Below are 27,317 nucleotides of genomic sequence, written 5' to 3'. Positions count from 1 at the left end.
GAGTGGCGTTTATCTGAGGCAGAGTCTCAAAACATGCATTACTAAAAGGAACCACGAGCAGCATGAACAACCCTTATCTTTCAAGTGCCCGTTCCCAAAATCCTTTCTAGCAGCTTTCTGAGATAGGATTCTGTGCAAGCATTGATATCATGGGAGACAAGCCTGATAAGTAGTTATGAGTGCGTATTAGAAACAGTTTTTCAAAAACCCATTTCACTGCTAACTGCCATAAATAATGTACCTCGTATATTGCAGTCAGATCCCTAAAGAAGCTTTTTGCTCCATTTAGCAGAGCCTCATTCTCAGGGCACACCACAACATAAGCAACATCTCTTTGCGATCCATAAGGTTCCAGCATCAGCCTCTCCCAGTACGGCAGTGCAAATGGAGACAGCACCAGAAAATCGTAATCGTATCCCAACAAAAATGTTGGGATTGGCAGTGGTTCCGGGGACTCATCAGTTCCTGGAAAAGCAAGATAGATTTTTCCAATATATTAAGCAGCAAGCTTAAAAATTAACAACCTGCTTCTAGAAAACATGAAAAGAAGAAACTCTAGCATTGCCAGCATCTAAAAGGAAGTAGCACTGATTATAAATGGAATAGTTCTCCTTTTAGCAAACACAAATGAAAAGCATGCATGCACGATCCAACCCTCTGAAAATAAGCAAACAAAAAAAGAAAAAAAACAGCTAATTATTCTCATCTGAAATCTCCCAGGGCTTAAAGAAGTTACACAGTTGTTTATTATGTTTACCACTATACAATCAGGAACAGATCTTCCATGTCTAGGAAGCCTTCCCCATAGAACCTAAGGAATTCATGATCAAAAAAAGAGAGGACAAGGGATGTAGATAGTCTTAGTGGATATGTGAAGGACCACAGAAGGAAAAGTTAAGAACACACGTTTACATGTACCCTAAAGGTGTAATAAGAGCGATCTAAGTATTTGAATAGCTCCAAAAGATCTGTTGGTGAAAGGTCACTCTTTTCCGTGTTGGCAAATGAAAATCTCACATATGCTAACAAAATCAGAGTTTAAACCTTCAGGTGAGTGCACAAAATTGACTTCCTATCTGTAAGCATGCATCACATGTTGGCTACTCCAACTGTTTGTCATAGACATGGCACACTGGGTGACCTCAGGCCTTCACCGTAACTCTGAAGCTACTGATCAATAGAGCGCACTTTATCAAGTATTTCAAAGCTAATATTTAGTAACAACTCTATTCTCAACACTAAACCCATCTTTGTAATTTCAGTCCCTGACGTGGATAAGCATCGGATGTATATAACCAGTGCAACTGTCAATTTTAAGTACGCACTTTTAATTCATTTACTCTTTAAAAAATATTTTCTGCTTCCGTAAAGAGAAGAACTCTCCCCAGTCCAATGGCTCTCACTGATATAAAGAAAGGTCCAAACGCTGTTCAGAATTCCAACAGGCTGGGCAGCATCCAGACAGTGAGGTTTGGTGGCCGGATCAAGCAGAGACCAACAGGCAGGAGTCTACAGAGCAGCTTACCATAAGAGCCTCTGCCAGCCATTTTGTGGAACTGCTGCCACGTGAGAGGGCCTTGCACGCCCCACGACCGGACCGTGCGCTTTTTCTGAATGGCGTCTTGAAGAACGGGCTGGAGCGAGAGCAGCATACGAAGGATGTCCTGGGAACACTGCATGCTCACGTCCACAACTGAAAGGACAAAAAAAAAAAGCTGTCAAGGCATGCCACAACGATAGGGTAAAATACAAACTTTCACAGATCCAGAGACACCTTGATTTTAGACGATTGCTTTCTTCTAAAGCGCACGTGCTGTTCATGCAGGGTCAGCCAACGGCCAAGACAGAAGTTTAGTACACAGATCTAAAGAGTTTTCCTCTTCTTCGATCAGTCGGTTAAGAATAACAAACTGTTTGTCTGTGCAGTTTCTTCCCCTGAAAGCCTCATTATCTTAGACTAAGAAGTAAAAATGGTAAGTCACAGAACAAAACAAACAAGCAACCCCATCAAGCTGAACAAGTTCAAAACTGCAGAATTTCCCCCTCCCAACAAAGGAGGTTTAGGCAGAGTGCCACCCAGTGCTCACTCCAGAGAAGTTAAGAGAAGCTTCAAACACAGTCCATTTTGTCATCTTCCCACCTCTATGCCATCTAACACACAAACTTCACGTCCTTGGTTAGGACTACAGTTTCACAGCCTTCCTTTAAAAAGCATCTTGATATCTTTACATCCTAAGCACCAAGGTCACATAATACCGAGTCTTCTTTCTTCTGGGTGCCTCAAAACATTGATTTATCTAGAACCAGAGACTTAAACTTCAGTGCCCCATCGGTACACAGAAACCCATCTGCACTTTGCTGTTCATCCTCTTTGCCCTCACCAATGACTATTAACTGCAGCCAACTTCGCTAAGTTCCATGTTTTACTGTTTACCTGGCTAGAGTTGCTACTTGAACTGCTACTGAGAGGAGAGGTAGATAGGCAAATACATATAGGCAAGGATGTTCTGCGAGACAGGGCATTAGTAGACAAGCCACGGAAAGAAAAGTCCAAGAGCCTTTGGTAGATCCAATATACAGCGAAGGCCACAAAAAAGCATTGTTTACCACACACATCATTAAAGCACCACCCCCTCTTACAGGGGGCAGAAGCCAACTGAATCACGCATCGTTTCATTCTACCACAGTAGCCTTCCATGGCACAGTCCCCATTTGAACCACCTACACTTCCCTACGTTCACTCATTCCACAGAACCTCTGTGGATGCAGTCATCACAAGCTGCTTTAAAAGAACAAGCCTAGTTAAAGCACTGTGGACACTTACCGTGGTCTTTAATTAAACTTGCAATCTCTGTCAGAATTAGACAACTGATGGCAGCCAAGGCCTATGCTCTGGTTGGTATATGGTACCACTAGAGAGCTAAAAAGAATCATTGTTTTGAACACAGTTCAAACATGGAATGCTGTTCCAAACACGTAAGTGTGCAGGTGGGAAAACTGTTTTTTAGGTATCCAATAATCAACAAGGAAAACACACAAATCCATACATATTCATAGGTAGACAAATAGTAAATAAGCTGTTTTCAATATTTACCATTTCTTTTTGACCAGTGGTGCAAGCAAGTAGTTTTCACAAGTGCTTCATCAACTTTCCCTCCTGACATATTGTCCATGAACTGGCGTCCATGTTCCAAGGCTAAGTAGCAGTCATTGCAACAATCCCTTTCTTCTACACGTACCAGATTGCTAACTGCACCAACTTTGGGAATTGGATCTTGATCTGCTGCTCCAAACGGTGAGAACAAGTTGGTGCATTGATCTTGCAGCAACAGTATTAACTCATCAGGCAGTTTCTCCGGTTCTTTCAGTCCTCCACTGCCATGTTCAACAGAAGTAGCTCTGAGAGCTTCGAAGCGTTTTTCTGCTTCTTTGCCACACTCTGTGTTACGTCCTAAAATATCCAATTCATCTTCAAGAAACAGTCCAGAACTGTTGCCAAACTTCCTATTCATAACAGCACTGAAACCACAGGTACACCGATACTGGGCCTCTTGTGTTGGATCGGGAATGTAAACTCCAACATCAGCACCTTTGATGTTCATATTGCAAACGCATATGCAGCAGCTGTCAAAGTTACAGTCTTTGAAGAGATTCATTACAGACTCTGAGAGGATGAGATTCACATACAGACTGTGTGCCTCTGGAATGGAAGGCACAGTTGCAGGTTCAACAGAATTAAGTGGTCTACACGTCGACGGCGTGGAAGCTGGTGAGTATAAATCAGAGTTCTCATATTTGACTGAACCCTGTGCACTTGCCGGTCCACCAGCTCCACGAGGAGTCCGAGGAGTCCTTGGTGTTCTGGGAGTTGGGAAACGAGGGGTGGAAGGAGAAGGGAGAATTCCAGCTCCACCATTACTGGGCGGTGCACTACCCGGGGGCATTCCAAATGGAGTATGAGTTTGTGGTGTGTATGCAGGACCATACTCTTGATCCATAGTGCTTCCGTCACTGATAGGAGCCACAAGAAGAAAGAAATACTTTAAATAAATTTCAAAACCAAGAAGTCAAGTCAGTCTCAAATTGCTAAACAAGGACCTTCCTAATTAGCATTTGCTTTTTTGAAGTAGTCTTTCACAATCTACAAAAAGATTTTCATTCCCTAAGGAACTTCAAGAGCGTTTGTTCTAAATGACTTTGCAGAATTCCCATTGTCAGTGCTGTTAAAGAATCCATCCCCTCCTCCTCTCTCGTCTTTTTCTTTCCACAAAGCTTCCAGGAAACAAGTGCAGACAGTAAAAATTGCAAGTTCTATGGATATATGGAGTCTAAAGGGCACCTTTTCCCTACCATGTTCTATTTATATGTAGTGTTGACACACAATGCTAAGAAAACATACTGGGTATACCAACAGCAGATTCAGCTAGATCCATGGGGAAAGCATCACCTGGAAATGTTTAACTTTCTTTTTCCCCTAAGCAGCCGAATAACTCCAAAGACCTGTAAGACTGATGAGACTTGGGAACATACTGCTTATGAAGGACCTCAACAGAAGCAGCAACAGAATTTACACGTGAAATTCATGCACTTTTATCAACAAATACACAGCCTCTTCATTGCCTAATTTGTCTATAGAAGCTACTACTGAAGAAGAGAAGGAGGAATAAATATTTTTGTCAAGAGCTGCCAGCAAAACCATCACTACCAAAGGGAGATTACAAAAATGCCTACTGCAATACTAGTGTTACCAGTTACACTGGACATAGCTTTCAACCAAAGGAAATGCTTTTCTGGTCCTAATTTACCTGAGATGATTGCTATCTAAGAAAGTAATTTAAGAAACAGAAGAATCACCTGTGAAGCCTTTACAGTACCTACAACACCACTGCAAAAATAACTCCCAAGCTCACATGTATCTCGATTGTTACCATTTCCATTACTTATTAAACACTGGACTTACACCATTAAGCTTCCCCAAGAAACCTTTAAATGAGGCAACAAATAAGATGAATGTACAGTTAAGAAGCTATTGAGGAAACCGTCTCGCAGTAAGGTTTAAGTGTAAAGATTTTTTAAATCTCCTGTCAGTTGTCTGAACACGGTGCCTTTATAAATTTTTCTCGTTACATGTTTACAAGAAAAAATAAAATAAAGGAGCGTTTTCTGTGGTGTCAATAACTCAAAGTCGTGCAAAGATTAAAGATAAGTCATACCCATCCTTGATGAATGGCATGGCAGGTCCTGGAGGAAGCAAATCCAGCTTTCCCACAGTCCAACTCTGGCGATAAATGCACTCTTCTGGCAGTTTGATGGGAGGGAGACACTGGCTGGGAAGCGTCTTCAGTGGTGCAAACATGGAACATCCCACTAAGGCTTGGCAGTTCTCAGGTTTATAAACATAAGAATAATCCTGGAAGTTATACACGGTAAAGCATCAGCACATGAATTAGATGATAGCAGAAATTAAAATGCTTCTTAAAAAAATGTGACTGAATAAAAATTGTGATCTATATGTATCATTTGCTCTCAGAAACGATCCAGCAATACAAAACAAGCCACGAACTAAAATTAGCAATATGCATTACTTAAATTTACTGATAGCTAATTTGATATTACACTTTCTTGAGGTTTAAAACAGAAAAACAGGACAATTTTCTAGATGTGTGTTACCTACCTATAATGCAGGACAAAAATTACAAGTTGTACATAATTTCCCACAGTTCTTACTCAAGATTTATTAATAGATTGAACAATACCATCAGAAAAATATCAGGGCTATCAACACTACCTACCTTTATTTCGGCAGGTTTGGGGCTGCAGAAACCCTCATCTACTTCAATTCTGAACTGAGCTCCCATGCTGGAACTATTGCCTTCAAGTACTGTTCCTCCAAGCGTAGTGTCCATACTGCCATATTCCTTACTGTTCATGTTCATTGGAGAAAATCCCATAATGTGTTGTTCCAAAGAAGGTGGAGTTGGATACATTTTATGGAGATCTGCAGTGCCTAATTTCAGATTAGAAGCAGGCTTTAGAATACGACAACATTTAGAGTTATTTCCTTTGTCTTAATATTTCAGCAGGGCAAAGGAAGCATATGCTTCCAAATTCCCACAGCATATTAGCAATTAAATGTTTAAAGCTAGTATTCTAATTAGAGAAGAAAATAAAGCTTACTTATGCATGACAGCGGATCTAAATTTCCTGCTTTTGCCTCTTTGCAGTTGGATTTGTCATCAGCACCATTCACTGTTCTTTTAGATCCAGGCTAGGAAAGAAGAGAAGTTTTGTAGTAAAATTATTTCAGACACAAACACATTCATTTTTCCTGCTAACAGGAAATTTCACATGTAGTGGACATACAAAGCTGGGACTTAATAAGGCAGAAGCCCAGTGCTGGTATTTGAGGTTACACTCGTCTTTCCTTCACATTTGGAACTCAGATTGCTCTCCCATAAAACCACAATGCTTTTAAAATGAACTCCCAGTTATAAAGTAACTCTCAGCCTGTTAGCAGACATTAAAAAACAAAACTAAGTAGGGCTATCTACAATCTCTCAGATAGAACATACACACTCCCAAAGCCATGCTAACATTACTGATGTTACCACATGAACAGGAATAGAACAGATAGAGAAACAATTCCTGGAACAAGAGGTACAGGGAAGAAATGCCACCGAAATTAAAACAAGAGATATTTTACAATATTTAGACAGTACTAAAATCTACAGAAAATAGGAGTCTTCATGTTGAAAAGCAAATACACACGCTTTACGTAGTAATGACCTTTGATGGCTATTAAGATCCTTCACACAGCTCCTATTCAAGTTGATGGGTATTTTGTTTGAGTAAGGGAATATAGATTTATTAACCGAACAAAGTCCAACTCAAAAAAGACAACTGATTACTAACAGTACTGAAACAGAACAGTAAAGATAATGAATTCAGAAGCATTGCAGACTGCAAGAGAAACTGCACTAAGAAAATAACTACTGCAATGAAGCAGCTTATTCAGCAGAATGTCCACATTTAAATTCCTCTTTTCCTTAGTGTTTTTGGTATGTTTCAGTGCCATCCATATTGACAAGTTAAACAGTACCTAGGCCACAGGAAAAGAGCATCAGGATCACTGCCAAATCTGTGAAACTGTAACTAGAGGTATGAATCTCAGAGGCATATAATGACTGTATAGTAAAGGTACAAACAAGTTTTTCATCTTGTGTATCAAAAACGACTGCATGCGCCAATTAGAACAGTATGCCTGCTACAGAGGAGTCATGACACTTGCATCAATCACATGTTGCAACCTCTTAAAAACCCAACACATACACGTTCCTTGCAGTTTTTTGTCTAGTAGCTGCCATTACTTTTGCACATCACTTACTGTTAGTTCATCCTCATCAGAATTGAAGAGATTGTCAAGGTCAGTGTAAGAGACCACCAAGTCTGTTTCATGGATCAGGCTAGTTGATGCAGTGCGAGCATGAGCAGCAATACGTTGGGCATCTATAAAGAAACACAGATTACAGAAACACTGGTGATAAATAAAAAAAAATTAAGCCACATTTCAAAAACTATTTTGACAACCAAAAAAAAACGTGCAAGATACTTGAGTGATTCTGAGAACATAAGTGAGATCCCTGCATCTTCATTACAATTGGATTTTATAGCCATCTTTTATTTGCAAGGTTCAAGAAGTAAGATGTGTTACCAAGCAGATTCTGAACTCTGAAGGGACAGTACAAACTTTGAAGCCTACTACTGTCTATTTACTATTCAAGCGATCATTAATACACCATAATTACAAGAAAGAAAAAAGCCTCTTTACCTTGCTTGACAGAAGGACTAAACAGAGACATAGCATCCTCTCCTTCATGGGATAGAACTGTAACACCAGATGTACCGTCCTCAGCCTATTAAAGAAAAATGTAGAAAAGTTTGCTTATAATCAGTTTGGGTGAAGGACACTTCACCTCCCTATGAGAATTCCTGCATATATCAGAAGGATCAGGTTCTCATTAGCCTTCTAGCTCAGGAAGGTGTAGCCTGGGGGTCTGGTTAGTGGCACTTGCTCAGGGAGAAAGAAGTCTGCAACACAGGCAACATGCCATCAACACACAGAGGGAGAGCAAAGATAAGACCATAAATTATAGCTTTTGTCTTGGGGATAAACACTTAAAATTTAAAAAGCAAGCTGTGGATTCTTGCTACAACATCTTATTGAAAAAAAGCACATTATATCAAATGCTATGAATTATCTATACTGGTAATTGTTAATGAAACTCTGAATACTAGGAGAGCATACAATAAAGAATTAGTCCTAATAAACGAACCTATTTCCCAACACAGCTGTATTTTCTCCCTTCTTGGAGATGCAGGGCAGTACATGGTCCTTCCACTTTAAATACAGCCTTGCCTAGTCAGTATTAGCTAAAATACAAACAGGCAGCACAATCCACTTTCCAGGCAACTATTCAGAGTTCATAGAATGGCCTGGCTTGAAAAGGACCTCAAAGATCATCGAGTTTCAACCCCCCTGCTGAGTGCAGGGTCGCCAACCACTAGACCAGGCTGCCCAGAGCCACATCCAGCCAGTTCACCTCACCTACCCTCAACCTTTCCACACATGAACAAAGCTTTTGCCTTGGTCTTGCCTCTTGCACAAGCACCTGCTATCACCTGTTTCTACATAAGCATATCTCTGTTGGGATTCAGCAGTGTTCCCCTAGTACGAGCCATCAGCTCCAGAGCAACAGCACCCCCAGTGTGCCAGTCGTTGAGTGAATGCTGCTTACTTCCATTGGTTACTTCTGCTTGAATACCTTTTTCTAGATATACTTCTAAACAGGTAAGAGAAGGATTAAAACTGTATTTAGTGACTATGGCAATTTTTCAATCACTGATTCGTATTGTCTCTTCCTTACTCACCTTGTGTTTCTTCCCAGTTTCCCTCTCGATGTTCTGTCGATCTTTTTTGCTGTCAGGAAATAAGAACTCCACATCACCATCAACGAAGGCATAAGGATCAATTTCAGGCTCCTGGTCAGCTTCTGATACTACTGCTGCTAGGTACTGGTTTTTACTCTGATACTGTTGCACCAGTTCATCCGAAACCTTTAAAGGCTTCCTACATTGCACCATTAATCTGCACAGACAAAAAAGAAAAAGGACAAAATATAATTTATCACTTATGTGCAAATAACTCTGCTGTCACGCAGCCCTTCACAAAAGCAACTTTATCTTTCCCTCCCCCTTTCTTCCCTTCCACTCCAGCTTCAGAAAAGTTCTTGGGAAAAAGACAAAATCATTAGTCATGTAATTCATCCTCCATACACACGTCAGATCCAGCACGGTGACTCACTCTGACCAGCTCTCCTCAAGCATTGTCAACCCAGATAAAGATTAGTAATTCATCCCAGGCTATAGCTGTCATTTATTATGAAGTACAAATGGATTAAACAGTCCATAGCCACTGAAAGAAAGTCACCAGGTTAGAAAATTACTTACTGCCATTCCCCATCCACATCTAAATAAATGGTCAGAAAGAAGTGGCTCAACTTGAGTTTTCCATATTCTAAGAATTTAGTTCCTGAGTATTTAATTCAACATAGAAAGACAGCATGCCAACTCTTCCAAGAGCACCTGGCTGTGTCTAACCAACAAACAATGCACATCACTGTTTTGTCGTATACTACACCAGGCTATCCAAAAATCCCAAGCAATGACTACACAAATGCCACTACATTTAGTGGTCATTTATATCACTTCTGTAAATACCACATGAAGGTCACAACACACCAATATCTAATTTACTAATAAACAGATTTCTCATTGCCAGCATTTTTCTTTTTGTTGTACTTGGAGCCAAAAATTGAGTTGACAAATATACAAATTAAGTTTCTGTAACATTTACTGGTTTCACCAATGTAATACTGCACAAACTAGAAAAATTACTTGGCAAATCTAAGGCTACATTATGAATATTAGCTATAGATATGCCTCTATCTTCTATTTTACGTATCACAGTGTATCATGGGAGGAAGGCATTTCTTCAGAAAGACAGCCATTCCAGCAGCATCACACAAACGTAGCTGCACAATTTCTTCTTGCTCAGAGACCCTCTTCATCTCAACCTGACACAGAACATACAGTAAGAAGCATTCACAGGGATTTCACACATGAAATCAAAAGGCACAAGAATGAAAATTACAGATACTTGGAGTCCAAACACAGGTTCCAACCCATCTATTCTTTCCTTGCTTGAGGCCACCATCAAAAGGAAATGCTATCCCATAGGAAATTAACGCCCCTCACAGTTAGTAGGGCTTGGTTTTAACTGCCTAGATACTATCCAGATACTATCTGGAGATCAGAATAAGGCTTACATTTCTCCTTTAGGAGATGAGAAAGCAAGAAAAGTGCTACAGAACTATTAAAACACGTAGACCTTGACAGTCTTTCTATAAAGATGCACAGTGATTCCTGAAGAGCTTCCTCACTGCCTTGTACATCCCTGTCAACTTAAGTAGTCTGCAAAAGGACACAGTGACAGTTTTACTCTGTCAAGCCTTCCTAGAAATAAGCTTTCCAAAGAAACATCTCACAGCCAACAACATCAAATCCATCTATGCTGTTCATGGCAACAGCCCCAATAAAATCTTTAATACCACCACTACCCCCAGCCAACGGCACAACGAGCGTGGCTTCATGTCAAGAACCACTGGCATTTATACATGGAGTAGCACTCAGAGCTGAGCATTTCATCTTCTATAAATCCCACGGAAGGAAGAGATGGAAGACAGCTTTCTAGGAACAAGGAATTAAACACCAAGAAAAGTACACAGCACAAGCGAGCAGCAGCTCCCAGTATTTTCTGGTAAGCACAGAGGAAAAGAAATCAACGGTAAAATACTCACGGAGAAAATACACACCCACAATCTAATAAATTGTTAAATCAAACTATAGACCATGCAAGAAAAGATCATTTCTTCAACAGAAAAAAAAGAAAATATTGAAGTTAAGCATGTCTTTGGCTGGCTGGAATTAATTCGGGGGGGAAAAAAATGCTAAAATCCTATACATACACATCCGAAAAAGCTGTGGAAAAAAACTAGCTAACGTAAACTCTTAATCAGCAGTTAGAAGATACGGCTTGGAACATGGGTGTGACAACAGACCAACAGCTACAGTATACACATTTCTTCTCACAGCTTTCCTATGCAGCAAATTCAAGACGACTGCTCTCTGTAGCTTGCCACTGGCAGCAGTGAAACAGAAAAGCCACACCAATTTTCAGCCCTGTGAGGAGCTGCTTCAACTCCATCACAAATTAAGCACACCGTGTCCTCGGGGCGGAGGGGAACTCAATTTGATATGGGTCACACCGAGATTCTCCTTTCACTTGAACAAAAACACAATCCCGGATCAAAATAATCAACAGTAATTGAGTTGGCACAAGCAATTCTCGGCGCGCTCACCATTAATTTTTTTGGCCACAGATCACACCCCTAAACCAAATTTTGTCACCTCTGCACCCACGTCTGCCTCCTGTTAAGTTTACGCTGCTATTCACAGCCCTATCAGCACCTGTTGCATCCCATTACCACCCTTATCCTGCAGCATTCCCACTTCAAGCTGCACGTCCTCCCGAGGAAGTGAGGTAAGAGGGATGGCAGGAAGGATTTCTTAAGCAGTTTGACAGCAAAGGAGACGACACAGACAGCCACGAGGCCTGGGGGGTTTTGTGAAGCTGGTTTTTTGGTTGGCTTTTGTTTGTTTTTAATTTTTGTCGGTGGTGGTTTCAGGGTTTGTTTTTTTTTTTTTTGCTTTAACTGGGAGAGAAAAACCACACTGATTCATTCTGCAGCAAAACAAAACTCACACAGCTCCCCCTGCTTTGGTGGAATCAATACAAGTTTTAACACTAAAAACTCTATTGTTGGTTTTCCTCAATTGCCTCTAAGCTTCACAATTTATCAACACTTAGACAATAAACCACCATAATATCAGCTTAAGCAAAACTACAAAGAACTCCAAGATCCCAGACACATTCCCTGTAGCTTCAAGGCTGTGGTTCTAAGAAGGAACTAGCATGACTCTCCATTTAAACATGCTTCATTTCGTGAATGAGGGTTTCCCATATGATCTGAGGCCCAAACCAGTAAGAGCAGGCACACACTGGCCACTCGTTCCCTTTGAATGATAACCTTAAGTCCTTAAGCCTGTCAAACAACAAACCCAAGTCACAGCAAGAACACCCGTTTGTATGTTAGGTACTCCAGAGAAATTTCTGGTATTAGAAAGTAGTTGTCATCCATATTGGAGTTAATGTCTTCCAGGAAAGCAGATTAGCTTCTTCATTGTTCTCAGTCATTTAAATAAACCAGCTTTCAAAATTAAAGAAGAAAGACAAGAGCAGAACTGTTTGGGACTCAGTCCCAAACGGGCATAATTTGGCTACAGATTAATCTTACAGTAGAAGAGTAATATTCATTACCAAAAGTTATATCCATTATCATCATATATTCAGAGCTCTAACAAGGAGAAGCTGGAAAGTCTTACTACATATTTGACTGTGCTTCATGCCCACACTTTACAAGCATTACATTCTCATGTACAGACAGCACCGAAAGCACAGCTCACTCAGCAACACTGCTCAAGCTGATGAGAGCAACATTATACTTTAGTGCCAAGCTTGTTTATTAGGAGAAACTACTGACTTCAGCCTTTCACTTTCCTCACTTTCTCACTTTATTACTGTAACTTTAAGTATTACTTACTCTGTAACAGATATTATGTTCTCCTGTCCAGCAGGTATTACTGGATCATCTCTCAACTTATCATTTGGAAGCTGAGGTGGTAAGAATTCCACATCCTTTTTCTTTGGAACTTTATAATACTTCCAAGTAGTATCAGCTTCGTCTTCCTCCAAATTCACTGCAGTACCAATATACATTGTAGGCTCTATAACTTCAGGAAATTGAGCTGGAAAAGGCTGAGACAAGCCATCGAGTCTGTCTTCCATAGTTTTTGTGGGAACCAAGGGATCTGGCGTTGGCATCTGGTAGAAATGTTGACTCTGAGGAGTAGAAGGAGCTTTAGTCACCCCTTCATCAACTACATCACACGGGTGAGGACTAAGTGGCGGTGGCTGAGGTGAATTTGCCAATTCAGCATTATGCATTTCAGCATTATGCATCTGAGGAGTCTTTGCTACATCATTAGTTCGGATATTTGAAAATCTCACTTGACTGTCTGGTGCAGTCATCACAAGCCTCTGACTTGCCGAATCTGCCTCCATGGCAACATCATCACTGATAGATACACGATGATGAAAAGGAGTCAAAGGGCGTTTTTGTGGCTTATCCCCTTTGTCTTGCTTCTCATTTGTCTTGTGCTTTGGAGCTGCTTGCTGTTGCTGGCCCACAGGTGGTGCCTGCCCCTGTTGACCTGAATTTCTTGGTTTGAGATTTTTGTGCCTGCAGAATTAACATAGGGGAAAAGATTTCACATTAATCTGTCAAATATGCCTATTGTGGCTTTTTCACTAGGTAAGAATTGGCTTCTAAGTCGTTAAACAGGTGATTATAGGAGTCTGAAACAGATACTATTCTGAAATGAAGCTGCCTCTGACCATAACTTAATTTGAATGACCGGAGTATCACTGCAATAACTTAAAAAAAAAAACAAAAAAAAAAAAAACAAAAAAGGAAAAAGCTGTTCTATGAGCTCAACATGCACATAATCCTCAAAGGCGATTATAAAATATTGTCTTTCATTAACAGAAATAGATACTTATATGAGCAAAACGTTGCTTTTAACTTCCACCAACACTGCTGAATCAAGCCAAAAACTAAGAATTAGCAAGCGACTTCTTGGATTCAAGCATCACACAAACCAATAGCGTTGTGCAAGTCCCTGCGTCAAGGAGTTAGAAGTCAAGCTGGCAGTCCCACAAAAGCTATAAAATATTTCATACCTTTTGGAGCCATCTACCCCTGAGAAAGGTTTCATGTCTCAACTGCATTCATACAGTTAATTTGTCTTTTTTTTCAGCCCCTCCCCAGTATAAATACACTTGAGATTAAATGTTTCAGCTTCCAGTTCAAGAGACCAACTTTCTAGATGACCTAACAGAATGAGTGATACAGAATAACAAGGCCTACAATTAAACATGAAGGATTATGCTACTGAACTGCAGGTACTTCCTTAGGGCTTGCGTATTCTCTGACGCTCTTCTATTAGGAAAGTTACAAAATACACAGCTCACATTAAAACCAGAAAGCTAAAACATATTTCAGTAAAGGAGAAAAATGCATTTCTTTCAACATGCTACACCCTCCAGACATTAATTTTGAATATTCTAATACTCAACTTGCAAGGTAATAACTGAAACAATTTAAATCAGAAATGTTTTGAGCCCTTGCAACACTTCAGTCACCTAAAGATTAACATTCTACAAGAGTGAAACTTTACTGAAGTTATCTGTGAGTCTGTTGAGTACCATACCTTGAACAATTGCAATTTGTCCTCTGCGTGGCTTCAACAAAATCCCAGGATGCTACCTTGTCAGCTGTCTCTTCGTCACACAAGCCATTTGATGTAGCAGAATATTTCCGCCTATGGTTCAGTATGGGAGAGTTATTTGAGATCAGCACATATTATTTCCTTATCTTCTGTCAAGCCTCAAGAACAGTTTTGTGACACAGGATTCAGCAAAGAAATTACGAATAACCATTTACTAACACATTAAACTTAGAGATAAGCAGTCCACTAGTTAGAAACCAATTAATTCCTTTAAAATATGCCATAACAAAGAGTAAAACACCTTCTACTTGCAGTCACAGTCTATTTACCAGAGCTTCTTTCTACAATGCACACAAAATACCGTATTTCCTTCCAATTCGTGAAGGGAGTACATACTTGTTCTGTGTTCTGTTCATATTGCATTCTTGCCAAACTCTGTCCACCACCTGATTGGCCAGTTTTCTAGGTATTTTGCCACCATGATGGCTAGTACTGTCAGAGATAAATCCATCAGAAACTGAAGAAAACTTCACCCATTTCTGGGCAGATTGAGCATCAACTGAAAAGCAGTATCAAAGGAAAGAGTTTTAGTCAATGTAAAGCTGTCTGAAACTACTGCTAAGCCATACCTGCTTTGACTTAAAGCAGATTTCTATATTCACTGCTCTCACACAATTCAGATTCAAATAGGCACACAGCCTATCGGAATCTCAACTACAAAGAAATGTCCAAGGACTGAAAAGGCTGAAAATATCAACTTACCAATGACTGAGCTACACATGGATGCTTGTAAAGCTACTCCAAAATGCTTAGATACACACCATGCACACAGAGGAGGAAAGTACTGGACTACAGCATCAGGTACAAAAGCAGCCCTCATTCTACATGCTTACAAAAACTTCCAAGTTCATTTTGCCCAAAACCAAAGAACAAAAATAGAAAAGTTGTGTTTTATCACAACAGACTTACAAACTAAAAAAAGAAATTGATTTTGGTAACAAGTCAGTCGTACAGGGAATATCTGAATCCTTTCCAGGCGCTGCCTGATTTGAAGAAGCAGCCATGGAAACATCCACAAGAAGCTAGCTGCACTGTACCTGTTTGAACTTCCTCGGGGGATGTCGGAGGAGTCAGAGTTACTGAGGACATGGCAGGGTCTCGTGTGGAAGCAGGCACTTGGTGGACACCCAAGCAAGTAGTTGAACAGTGAGACGTCCCAACAGTACTAGGAGCAGGGATGTCTGTTTGGGGAACTAGAACGAAGCACGCTGGATACACCATTCGCACACCAGCTAATAAAGAAAAAAGCACGCCCATTTTTACAGCTGTTCACCAACAACTTAAATTTAAAATAGTTGACAGAAAGATCACCTTACCAGTTGCTCTTAAGTTTACCCACTAAAGCACCAAACCTTGCACAAGAAGTCCGTTGTAATCATTACTTTATATGGAAGACTTAGGTGAGTGAATAAAAAAGGCTTTTCAGGTATAGCCAGAGACAACCCAGTCATATACATAACTACTTGAGTTTATCTTTTTTATTTATAAAGAAAACTGAAGACAATAGTTTTAAGTATCATACAAAACCGACAAGATTCCTATCCCCATCAACATAATGGTCTCCAGCCATCACCATGATACAAGCTTGTAGCACTTACTACAGAGAAATGATTACATTGGTTGGCAAATCAAAGGTCAATAGCCCACTGCAGACAAACAAACTACTGTGTCCCAGGAGCTTACATTTTAGGAACAGCAGCAGATAAATACAGTGCTTGAGTACATTAAGTTCTATAGGATTGCAGTTTTGAAGAAATCCCTGAAAGGGATGTCTGTTCTGTTTGAATTTGCACAGATTCTGAAACAGCACAACATGCTTTTGATGCATCTCAGATGTCAGTGATAGTCTAGTGGTTTGTTTTGGCAGTTTTTTTTTTTTATTATAGTTTATAATATAAAAACAACAGTCTTGCTTCTAAGGGCACAAACTAAAATACCTCGCCCACTAGGTCTGCAGAACCCAGTTTGAGTAGCCATTCATTTTAGAAAACTAGAAAAGTGAGATGGACAGATAATTGCAAAAGAATGAAATGGGGTCACATTTGTGTTCAGAATTTTTGAACCTAACCTGTTAATTTCAGTAACTAAAAGGTAATGAGAGGACGTACCAACAAGGACTTCAACAGCAGCTAAAGAATCATCCTCCCAATCCATATCTTCTTGTTTTTCCTCAGACCCCTCCTTCAAGTTCGAAGTGACAGGATAGAATTGTTTCCATTCACCAATAAGCTTTTTTGTAGATGAATCAGAAAGCTTGAATGACTGCCCTGTGAGCGTGCCATTTAATCCAAAGGGACTTAGAATAACTAAAAAGATAAATAGAAATAAATCAGATTGTATCTAACCAAAATTTGCACTTGCCTATTAAAACAGCATTAGTGTTATTTCAGCCACACCAAATAAACAACTTACCACTGGCAAGTCAGAATGCAACCTGATCACATTTTGCTATATGGCACAAGTTGTAGGCAATGTGTATGCACTGTTAAATGTACACGTACTGTAAGAATCAAGTTACCACAATAACAATTACAAATTAATCTGTTTAAACAAGCAGCAATTAAGTTTTGATCTTGGCCAGCAAAGACTGCAATACACAGGTGGGATAAGGAAGACCATCTCAAATTCTGACAGAGTTAAGATGTTTCCTTAAGGTGTATCCTTTTGTTCTGCTGGGTACTGTTACAACAATGCTACATATATAGAAGTAATCTGTCTCATGTTTAGTCTTGTCCATGTTAGGAAAGCACAGCTGCTGTTAAATTGCATTCAAAGAAAGCAAGTTTGGACACTGAGCATTAATAAACAAGGGCAGCGCGTGGTCATGCAGGAGAAGTGATTTCTATAGCCAACAGAAGTGTGTCTAGCACAGGGGATGATCAAACAGCCCACTAACCAGACTCAGGCCCCATCGCTCCTTTGTCTTCGAGAGCATAGCCTGCATCTGCTGGTGGAACCAAAGGAATTTACAGGCAAGGGAGAGCCAAATAAAAAGGGGGAAGGGGAGTGAATAGATTAAGTCAGGTCAGAAATGGACTTCTAAAATAGGAATTGAGGAAGGTACGTGGGGGTTATAAAGCACGTTGAAAACATTGTTGAAAAAGCTAAATATTCGAGTCACCAATAGGACAGTACTCGGAAATTAAGTTTACTGTGCCATAAATCACGTTATTGGGCAACATGCCACAAGAGAAATAAGGAAATCATCCACCTGCAGAATATCTGAGATGTACCAAATGACTTAACTAGCTACGTCAATACAGCAGACATTTGGGTAGAGCACAACATGTAATGTCTCTGCTCCCACTCCCAGTATTCACCAGAAATCCTCATTCTGAACAACTCAAAGGACTGATTTATTTTAACAGACATTAGTGACCAGGAAAACCTACCTTGAAAAGGGCTGTTAGACTGCTGGGCAAGGGTGAGGTGTTCTTCACTGAGCAGGTACACAGGTTGATGCTGACTGATCTCCACACTGGTGCAAACATTGCTATCCCCATGTAAGAAAAAGGTGAATGAGCAGGACAAGTGCTCGCTGGGGAGAGAGAAAAAACAAATCCTAAGTATAGATCTTAAAACACTAGGTTGATACGTTTTTTCAAAAATCTGAAAGAATTTCATTCCAAAGTCTCACCTAATTAGCACTAAAAAAAAAAAATCCATTCTATCTAAATAACAAGGAAATGCTAAATACATGTTCCTTGAAGTACTTACAAAGTATTTCAGTTTAAAGATAAAACCAAAGATCAATCAGGAAGATTGATCAAATAGGAGAAGATAAGTTTTCAGTCTCTTTAGATTGAGACTTTATATTTAGATTTCTGGAAGAAATCTCAACTCTTGTTTTTTTGCAAATCAATTAAAAGTAAACTCTGACAATGTTTGTATAGTGTATTTATTTAAAAGCTGCAAACGTATTTCTGAACATTCATTAATTTTAATGAGGTCATATCTAGTCCTCCTGCCACGGATTCAGGCAGCAGAATTTATACTTACACATTCATATTTTTTTTTAATTAAATGGCAGGCAGAGATTGGGAAGGAAAGAAAAGCAGAACCCAGTGAGCAAGCTGCAGAAATAGTGCATCTGAGTATTCAGTTACATCTGAAAAATCACTTAAAAATATATGCATTCACAACAATTTGAGTTCTGTAGCTGTAAGTTATCTCAAGTGTGTGACAGATCAATAGATGCCCATAGGAAAAAACAGGTGTTAAAAGCAAGAAGATGCTGTTCACATAGGACATCAGATTAGGGCCAGCGTTTCAGTAATAGAAGGATGAAAGTCAAGGAGAAGCTTAAAAAATCCTTCATAAACTACTGATCAGAAAATAAATCTCTCTCTTTAAGGAGGGCAGCATCAAGCACCTGCTCAGTCTCAGGAAAAGAAAAGATACAGGTCAAGGGAAACAGACTAAATGAAGCGAGGCAAAATAGCAGATGGCGGTGCATTTTTGCAAGGTCAAACGGAAAGACACTTCATGAACCACCGTACCCTAAGAAGACTGTATGAATGCAACATCACCTTTTGCCCCAAAAATAAAATTAGGTTCTGTCAACTGGAAAAAAAAATAAAACAGTCTCCAGGTCACGGAAGAACTGAAGCATCCCTATTAAAATAAAACCTCCATAGGCGTGGTTACCAGATACATGAGTGTCATTGCCAAGGCATTTCCTCCAGCAGGAGGTAGATGGTAAGAGACTAAACTGTATGGGGAAAAATATTTCTGAAACTGGCACAGTCTGCTCAACCCATGAGAGCGGAGATAAATTGATTTACTGATCCTCACCCCAAAGAGAAGCCACCAGGATGGGGCACCACAATGAGAAGACCACCACAGTGTAAAATACACGGCTTTGACTACCAGCAGATTAAATTTAGGGACCTAAAACTCTTCAAGGATGAGAAACCCCACAAACTGTTTGAGGAGGAAGAGCAAGTGAAGCACGATATTTTTTTATTACAGTAACTGAAAGCTGCAGGCCATGAAGTGAACCAAGAGAAACCTCTATGGCGGATTGCCTTGACTGCACCATGACTATTTCCAAGGTGCATCAAGGATCAGTATGCTGACCTGCTCTTCAATTTTATTTCTTTTATTTTTAAAGAACAAAAAGAGCCAGGATCCAGACATACAAATGAATTATCACAAATCATTGACAACTACTTAGCATAATTGCTTCAGTAATCCAGCTCAGGACAACATACTCCCCGCAGACGAAAAGCTGCCCAGGAATCCCAATAAAGATAGTTGACAAAATCCTGTGGTGATGGAGCTAGGCATCATCTTGATGATTTCAAGTCCAAGCCAATCCACATGGTTATCAAATACCACTGAGTTCCTATATAGAAATCTCATTAAACTTTAATCCTTATGCAAATAATTCAAGACTGATCTCGTCCAATTGAATTCTACTTTAAAAATATTGGGTGGTTTAAACTGAAATAGCGGATAGTGTTGTTGGTCCCAAGTGACAGATACCAAATCAGAAGCTTAGTGTACCTGAGGAAGAGTTAAAAATAAAAGCACATATTCTTTAAATACACTTAAATGAGATTAAGCTATGTCTCTAGTTAGCTCTACATTATTACACAGATAAAGGGCAGACATCTGTACTATTATCTGAGAGAATTCAGATAGACCAAGACAAAGAGAAGCATCAGCATGATAACAGAAGCATGTCAATTCATTATGCTGCAGAACCACTCCTAAATAGCAGCAAAAATTCAAGGTCATCATGCAAAAGCCACATAAAAAAAAGTTTAAAAAAAAAGGCATTCCTCCCCACATTCAGCAGGTGGGAAGTTTCCATCAAAATTTCATTAGAAAGACAGTAGCCATTGTTGTCACCAACATAATTCAAGCAGCTTTAGGATGAAAGCTGCAAGCAAGCTGTTTGTATGGGAGGAAAGCAGAACCACTGTGCTACCACTGATTCTTCCAATCCTAAACATCAATTTATAACCAGAATTTGTGAATAATCGAAACATGAAACTGAAAAACTGTGCACATCACCTTTGATTTTTGCTTCAGTATGTGCAGTGATGTCATTTTATGCACAATAGAACAACACTGCTACGTAGTAGGAATACAGCAAAATACTGCTGTCCTTAAATCCCAGTAAGGGAAAGATTGCCACATAGTATCTCCTGAAAACATGAATCTTCTCATCTAAATGTTAAAGTGAAAGGTAAAACTAACACTTTACGTACTCAAACACAGTATTAATTTTCTTCCTCACTCGTCATGCTCAGAAACCCTTTCCTCAGGTTTAACATCATTGGTACTATGGTGTTACAAAACTGTAGGAAATACTAGTGCTTATAAAAAAAAGTCACAAGAAATACAGTGAATAATAATAAAGCCAGAAACATACTGAAGCTCTTTGTAAGGGGGTGGAGAAATGGTGGTAGGAAATGTAGAACCAGAGAGCTCTAAGTTACTGGCAGCCCCTACGTACTCCATTTTACAGACTAAGCAAGATACTCCAAGCATGCTTGCTTTCTGTTAAGGTTTGTAACACATTTGCACATTCTCCAATTCCCTGCGTTTCCAGAGATTCATTGCTGCCTCACCCTCAGCTTCAGAGGACTCTCCTCAATCCCTTCCAAAAGCTATTAAAAAAAAAAAAAACCACTATTTCTCTAAATTCCTCTCCTGCTCTCAATGACTCACACTGCAGCCAAAAATCCTAATCAAGCAAAAAAAAAAAGCACAGCAGCCCCTTCAGTAATTAGCAAGTCCACTTAATTGGTCAAAAAGCATTTCACTTAAGGGTAAATAGGCAAATTGCCTTTACAATTTAGTCAAGTACACAAGAACAGTGAGAAAATTGGTGGTTTCCTGCCCACCAACACAGAGTTCATCCTATGCTTCTATTTGCAGACTTGCTTTTTTTTTTTTTTTTAAGTAGTTCAAAAGATCACTAGATAATCTGTGCAGAGCATCTCATGACTGTAATATGAAGAATACCTGTACCACAGTGCTCAGAACTTTTGTTGTACATGCAGAGGGCAGCCCTCGAGGTGCAGACACATGTCCCTTCCCAGCACCAGAAGCTTGTCTTGAAGTCCCTATTCACACCCCACTTGCTTTCTGTTAGTTTTACACTATGATCAGGCATTGCCACTTGTGCATATGTAAGAGCAGAACACAGGATTTTAAACAAAGCTCTGACAACAAAACACTCATTCTACCCCAAAAATCTCATCTTCCTGCCCCACCCCGAATATAAAGTTAATTTTGGGGAAGTCATAACTATAGAACATTAATACTTATCTAGTCTTCAACATTGGTAACTGGTCTCTGAATCATGAAATTATGAATTATGAAACATCAGAATGAGCATTTTTTTATGAATGAAAAAAATGAAATCCTTCAGAGATGGAAGATTACAATATGGGAAAAGCAACTGAAATTGATATGGACAATTTCAATAAATTTCCACTTCTACCTTTGTAAGAGATGCGGAAGGAGAGGAGGGGAAAGCAGGCTAAAATGGGCATATATACAACATTTCTGCATCTCCTTTAGCAAATCTGAATATATCTCCTTAACACAAAGACACTTGGGTCTGTTTCCTCCTCTCCATGTTAGTACTTCTGTAGTTTTGTATCTTCAAAACGCTTCACGCGCATCAGCTGCATCAGAACTTCCCTAATCCACACTTCAGTGGAATACATCAAGTCAGCACCACGTTATATGGCTGAAAGGCAAGGAGACTGCAACAACATCAAAAGCAACGAGGAAGCCTCCAATTAAAAAAAACAAACAAACAACTACAGTACATTTGATGGTAAATTCTAGAAACCATCCAGACATTTCCACCAAAAGCATGAATGCTTTTGTTTTTATGACTACCACCACTCTTCCTAGATTGCGTTTGTAAATTGCGTCGGAGCTGAACCAAGTGGCTGACCAAGTCAGCGTGCTGCCAGCCGTACCAACATATCTACCATATTATCTTTATGTATTTTTCTATTCCCATTTTGTAGAGGAGGAAAACGGACACTGCGAAGCTAAAAATTACTCTCCCAGAACTAATGACTTACACAATTGCTTTTCCTTTCAATTGGGAAGAACAGCTCATTCAGGAGCACAAACACACCAGACAGAGTTAAGTCTCCGATTAATATGCTTCACTGTTCCCGTTATCTTTGCTAAAAATCAGTATATAGTAGCCAACAATCTGAAACTTTGGGCTGTTTTGACCACAAATCATTGCACTGTGACTGGCTGACAACGGTCCACAGCAGCAACTGTCCTGGCAGCTCCCAGCTGATGCATTCTATCTGCCCAAATGAAAGCATCTCCCAACAGTTATTCCTCACTACAGCCAACCACGGGAGGTATGTTATTTAAATAAACTTCAGCATCAAAAAGTTTCTTTTTAGAAGGTTACAGTTGTTTTCTATAGAGAATTAAATGACTAAATAGGTTACTTCTGAAAGAAAATCCTTTCATATTCAGTTATTCGGTTTTTGGTTAGTCCGTTGTCTGTTTTTGTTGGGGCTTTTAGGTTAGTTTGTTGCTATTTGTGTGTTTTTCTTCCTTTAACTTAGCTGAAAAACAACACTACAGCAACCAGCATAGAACAGAAAACAAAACGACTGCCAAAGAGCAAATCTGGAGGAACAACGTACCTGAGCACATGCCCAACCTGCACTACTACCACACTGTGCTCTGCTTTACGATCTGTTATCCATCAGGCGGCCCTTGAGGCTTTTCATTGTGGAGAAGGAGCGAAGCTGCTGAGCCACCTGAGGATGTCTGGGCTCATGGAACACAAGCAGGAACTGCTCCCTCAACACCACCCACCTACCACCCCGCCTTTGTAAGCGCTTGTTTGAAATAGTTCTTGGTGACTATCTCCATCTTCCAGGAATAGCCACAACCCTGTAATGCGCTGATGAAGAGCAGCTTGCCATGCTGCCACCTTCACACCTGTACTGCTTCACAGCTATTTTAGATGTGGAGCCTTCAATTCCTGCTCACCATGCCGCAATTCTGAATTAGGAGACTCCACAATCTTCCTTCAGACTAGAAAGGAACAGGAAATTGGATGTGTATTTGCTATAATAAGCAAAAATATGAATGTTATTAAAATACTAAAATTAGATTGTTCTATTACATCAGCATTAAAAAAAAGACATGAGAAACATGTGGCGGTTGTGGGTTTTTGCTTTGTTTTATAATTTAAAGAAATGAAAGAAAAAAAACATACGGCAGGTACACAGACTGTCTCAGTTATGGAACGCTCCAGGAGTTTTCTTTGTTGGTTTTTTTGTTGTTGTTGTTTTATTTTGGGGGGTTGTTTTTGCTTGTTTAAGTGCTGGGGGGTAAGGGACACAAAGGATAAGGCTCCTAGTTCTCCAGGAAGAACACGCTCACATACATACTCATTATCACAGAAAGTCGTGCTGCAATGTAAGAGTTGGAATCATCATTAATCAAATTCACAAACATGCCTTTCTTGCCCTTGGCTACAAGTTTCCCTGTAACATCAGGGTTTGCATCAGCCCCTATCACAGGGTCTGCTCTTCAAGCAGACACAATGGTACTAATATCCTCAATGCGAAAGCTCAAAGATCTCTAAACAAATGCACATCTACATTTCTCTAGCAAGTTACATATTCTGTTTCTTAACATGAAGTAATAGCATCTCAAAACACAGATGCTTCTCTAACTACTGACACAAAGATGGCACAGCACACATCTTTCTAAGCATCTCTGAGTAACTCCCTATGGTCACGAAGGTAAATATAGCAGAAAGCTGATTTTGATGATAACACAAAGCAAAAAACATAGCTAATAGCTAAGCAGAAAAACTTCCAGTTCAAAGCACATCATTAATGACTGCTGTCAAAGGCTCTCCAAAATATTTTTCACATAGCTAAGGACATTTGATATTAGCTAGAAGTTAGGATAGATCTATTTGTTTATTCCATAACCCAGCTGTGGAATCTACAAATACAAATGTAGTAAGTAACTCATGTTACAGAATAAGTCATAGCCACCTTAAAGACTTCTACATTTAGTTAATTACATTATTAATGAGCTGAGCTTCACTTCTATAAACAAGATGGAAACAAAATAAATTGTTTGTACACTAATAAAATCATAGAAGCAAAGCTGATTCTTTCAGAATGCAACTGGAACCTTAGTTATGTATATGCACACAAAACACATGCATATTTCTCCAGATAGAACAATTACAAGTAATATTTGCAAAGAAAATAGTTGGTTTGTGATCCCTTACTTCAGAACCTAGATGAGGCTAACAAAGCTGTCACCTCAGATTTTAGCATCCTTTCATTACTCAGGAGGCAAATCTCAATTGTCTAAACTTGTGCTTTCACAATGAAATGTGTTACAAAGAATCCAGAATTTCTTTGGAAAACAGACAGCAGCCAGATTTTACTCTATTTCAAAGCAACAGCTTCCAGTGAATTGCTCAGCCTCGTTCTGAAACGCTTAGAAACCATCTTGTTAAGCCAGATTTTTCCAAGTTGAAAACTGAAATGCATTATCAAATTTTCATATAACAAAAATCTGATCAATCTGTATGGTTTCTGTATTACCTCATTGCCCAGTGAACAAACAATACAAATTTATTGTTGAAAGCTAAAAACCCGGAGCCATATCGCTCCCAGTTTTTCCTGATGAACCAACTAGCATCGTAACTTAAGCTAAATAAGAGAAAACTGCTTTCTGATGTAAAGTGCTAAATTTGTCTGCTTGTAGTCTCTGTAGCAACCCAATATTCCAAAGAGACAATCATGTGATCAATGCTCTCAGCTCCTGCTGTTTATCCTGCACTGTCCTACTTACAGCAGCTCTCAATTCCAGCTGTCTACAGTAAAAGGAAAAACATCACCTGCTCTCCTGCCGGTACACGATGCCAGAACAGCCTCATTAGAGCTGTTGTAAAAAAAGAAATAAATAAATAAATGTTGACTTTGTTTGATTTAAAGATTAACATAGGGAGGAAATTTACACAGCAAAAAGAATTGAGCAGACTTAATAGACGGCAGAAAATACTCCAGTAGTACCAAAGAAGAGCCACTTCATTTCAGCTATTAAGGTTTCAAGTCAAATATACAGAAATAAAGGCAAAACCCGTGACTATGGGTTATACTTGTACAGTTAATTCTCAAGTATGAACAAGATTAGAGTTTTAGCGCTCAGAAATCTCCTCATCCTGCTCCTGAAAAGAATTATTATTAATAGTTCTTCTTGCTTCCTCTAGGAGGATGCTCCAAATTACTATTTCATTCCTATTGAACGAAGTCCCCATGGAAAACGGGAAAGACAGCAAACAGGGAAAAGTGGCAGGAACCTGGGCTCCAGCACGGCATTCCCTTTGTCCTAAGGGCAGCAGAGACCAAACAGACAATAGCCAATCGCTTTGAGTAACTGCTGTTACATTATCAACATTCCTGAAGAAGGCAGCAATTGCTACGTCCCAATTAAAAAACTGCTCCCTCCCTCCCCCCTCCTCGAGCCACCGGCATTTGGGACTGCACCACTGCCAACATATGCATAAAAGATAGCCACTGTGGCTGGCTTTACCTTTTCCTCTTGGTAAGATAAGGCAGAGGAAAAAAAAAAAACAACACGTGTGTATGTATATAGACACATATATACGCAAGAAATGTTTCTCAGCAGTCGTTTTCCCTTGAAGTTATGCACTTGCATTATATAATCCTGTACCCAGGCTAAGGTCGAACAGCACGACTTGTGAAACTTGTGCAGCAAGTTTTATTTTGTAAGCTATGATAAGCTTATCGCTTATGTTTTTCCAAGTGGTGGGAGTGTTATGTTTGTGGGTTCTCTCTTTTTTTTTTCCCCCCCTTCTACGTGAACAGATCAACTCATTTACTATTTAGAAGGAATCCCACCAAATCAGCATTGCTCAATTATTTGCTCACCAGTGTTCCAATTATGTTAAAATTTAGCAAGTTTTACTTATTACCTAAAAAACTTCAGCGAATGTGCTCCACATAGGCCCTTCATTGCTTTTCAGTAGGAGTGTCAGATTTAATCTTCATTAAGGAATTTTGCCTAGAATAGCACTTACTCTGACAAGTTTCCTAATAATATTTACGCTAGGTATATGCCACTATTTTATCATCCAGCTGGCAGGAGGAAAAGCCTCGTCCAGAGGCTGGGATTGCAGCGGTCTAACCAGGAAAGGGAGACAGAGTTGGATGCAGCAGATCACAGACCCCCTCTCATATTCTCAAAGTGTGGATTTCTGAATAAAGAATACACAGCTATTTCTGAACGTGACAGTAACTCCACAATAGGTTGGAAAGGAGAGAAGAGAAAGACGTGTCTATTTGTCAAATTTTGTAATTTAATATGTAGTCACCTAGTTGAGTTTTTTAATCTACCTTAAAGTTGCTGAGAAAGGATGTGACAAATACTGCAGCAGTCATTTTTTCCCCCCATTTGGTTTCAACTAGGGCGGTTAACAAAACCTTCACTTCACTCTTTTATTCTGCTGTTTTCCCTGTAACTACCATCACCTATTCCTGAACATTTTGGAAATCACTTCCTTACAAGAACGGCAACAAAGAAATAAGAAAAGAAAATCACCACACGTGCACCCTCACTTCATGGAGTTAGCCACTCCATTCCCCTGCCTCTATAAACAGCAGTGTAACCAGCATGCTCAAAAGCCTCCGACAGTTTCCTCAGGCATGGCAATCGTGACTCGCACT

General features: G+C 39.6%; 1 protein-coding gene across 1 annotated transcript in view; it reads right to left on the bottom strand.

Annotated features, from left to right (window-relative positions):
• Positions 1 to 27,317, bottom strand: part of MED13 (mediator complex subunit 13) — a 51,363-nt gene that overhangs the window by 9,334 nt on the left and 14,712 nt on the right. Inside the window, exons 4-18 of the mRNA XM_021416114.1 lie at positions 17,979 to 18,124; positions 16,695 to 16,892; positions 15,624 to 15,818; positions 14,923 to 15,085; positions 14,509 to 14,619; positions 12,780 to 13,478; positions 8,929 to 9,145; positions 7,829 to 7,913; positions 7,385 to 7,506; positions 6,178 to 6,268; positions 5,793 to 6,007; positions 5,214 to 5,410; positions 3,095 to 4,011; positions 1,526 to 1,693; positions 242 to 465 (exon numbers count right to left, since the gene is read on the bottom strand). Coding sequence (XP_021271789.1) covers positions 242 to 465; positions 1,526 to 1,693; positions 3,095 to 4,011; positions 5,214 to 5,410; positions 5,793 to 6,007; positions 6,178 to 6,268; positions 7,385 to 7,506; positions 7,829 to 7,913; positions 8,929 to 9,145; positions 12,780 to 13,478; positions 14,509 to 14,619; positions 14,923 to 15,085; positions 15,624 to 15,818; positions 16,695 to 16,892; positions 17,979 to 18,124 — 3,748 coding nt within the window. The remainder of the gene's footprint in view (positions 1 to 241; positions 466 to 1,525; positions 1,694 to 3,094; positions 4,012 to 5,213; positions 5,411 to 5,792; positions 6,008 to 6,177; positions 6,269 to 7,384; positions 7,507 to 7,828; positions 7,914 to 8,928; positions 9,146 to 12,779; positions 13,479 to 14,508; positions 14,620 to 14,922; positions 15,086 to 15,623; positions 15,819 to 16,694; positions 16,893 to 17,978; positions 18,125 to 27,317) is intronic.

This window comes from Numida meleagris, chromosome 18 (genome assembly GCF_002078875.1).
Source record: "Numida meleagris isolate 19003 breed g44 Domestic line chromosome 18, NumMel1.0, whole genome shotgun sequence".
NCBI classification, from domain to species: domain Eukaryota; kingdom Metazoa; phylum Chordata; class Aves; order Galliformes; family Numididae; genus Numida; species Numida meleagris.
Note: the sequence above shows the minus strand (reverse complement) of the source record. Positions and strands in the feature narration are given on the sequence as shown.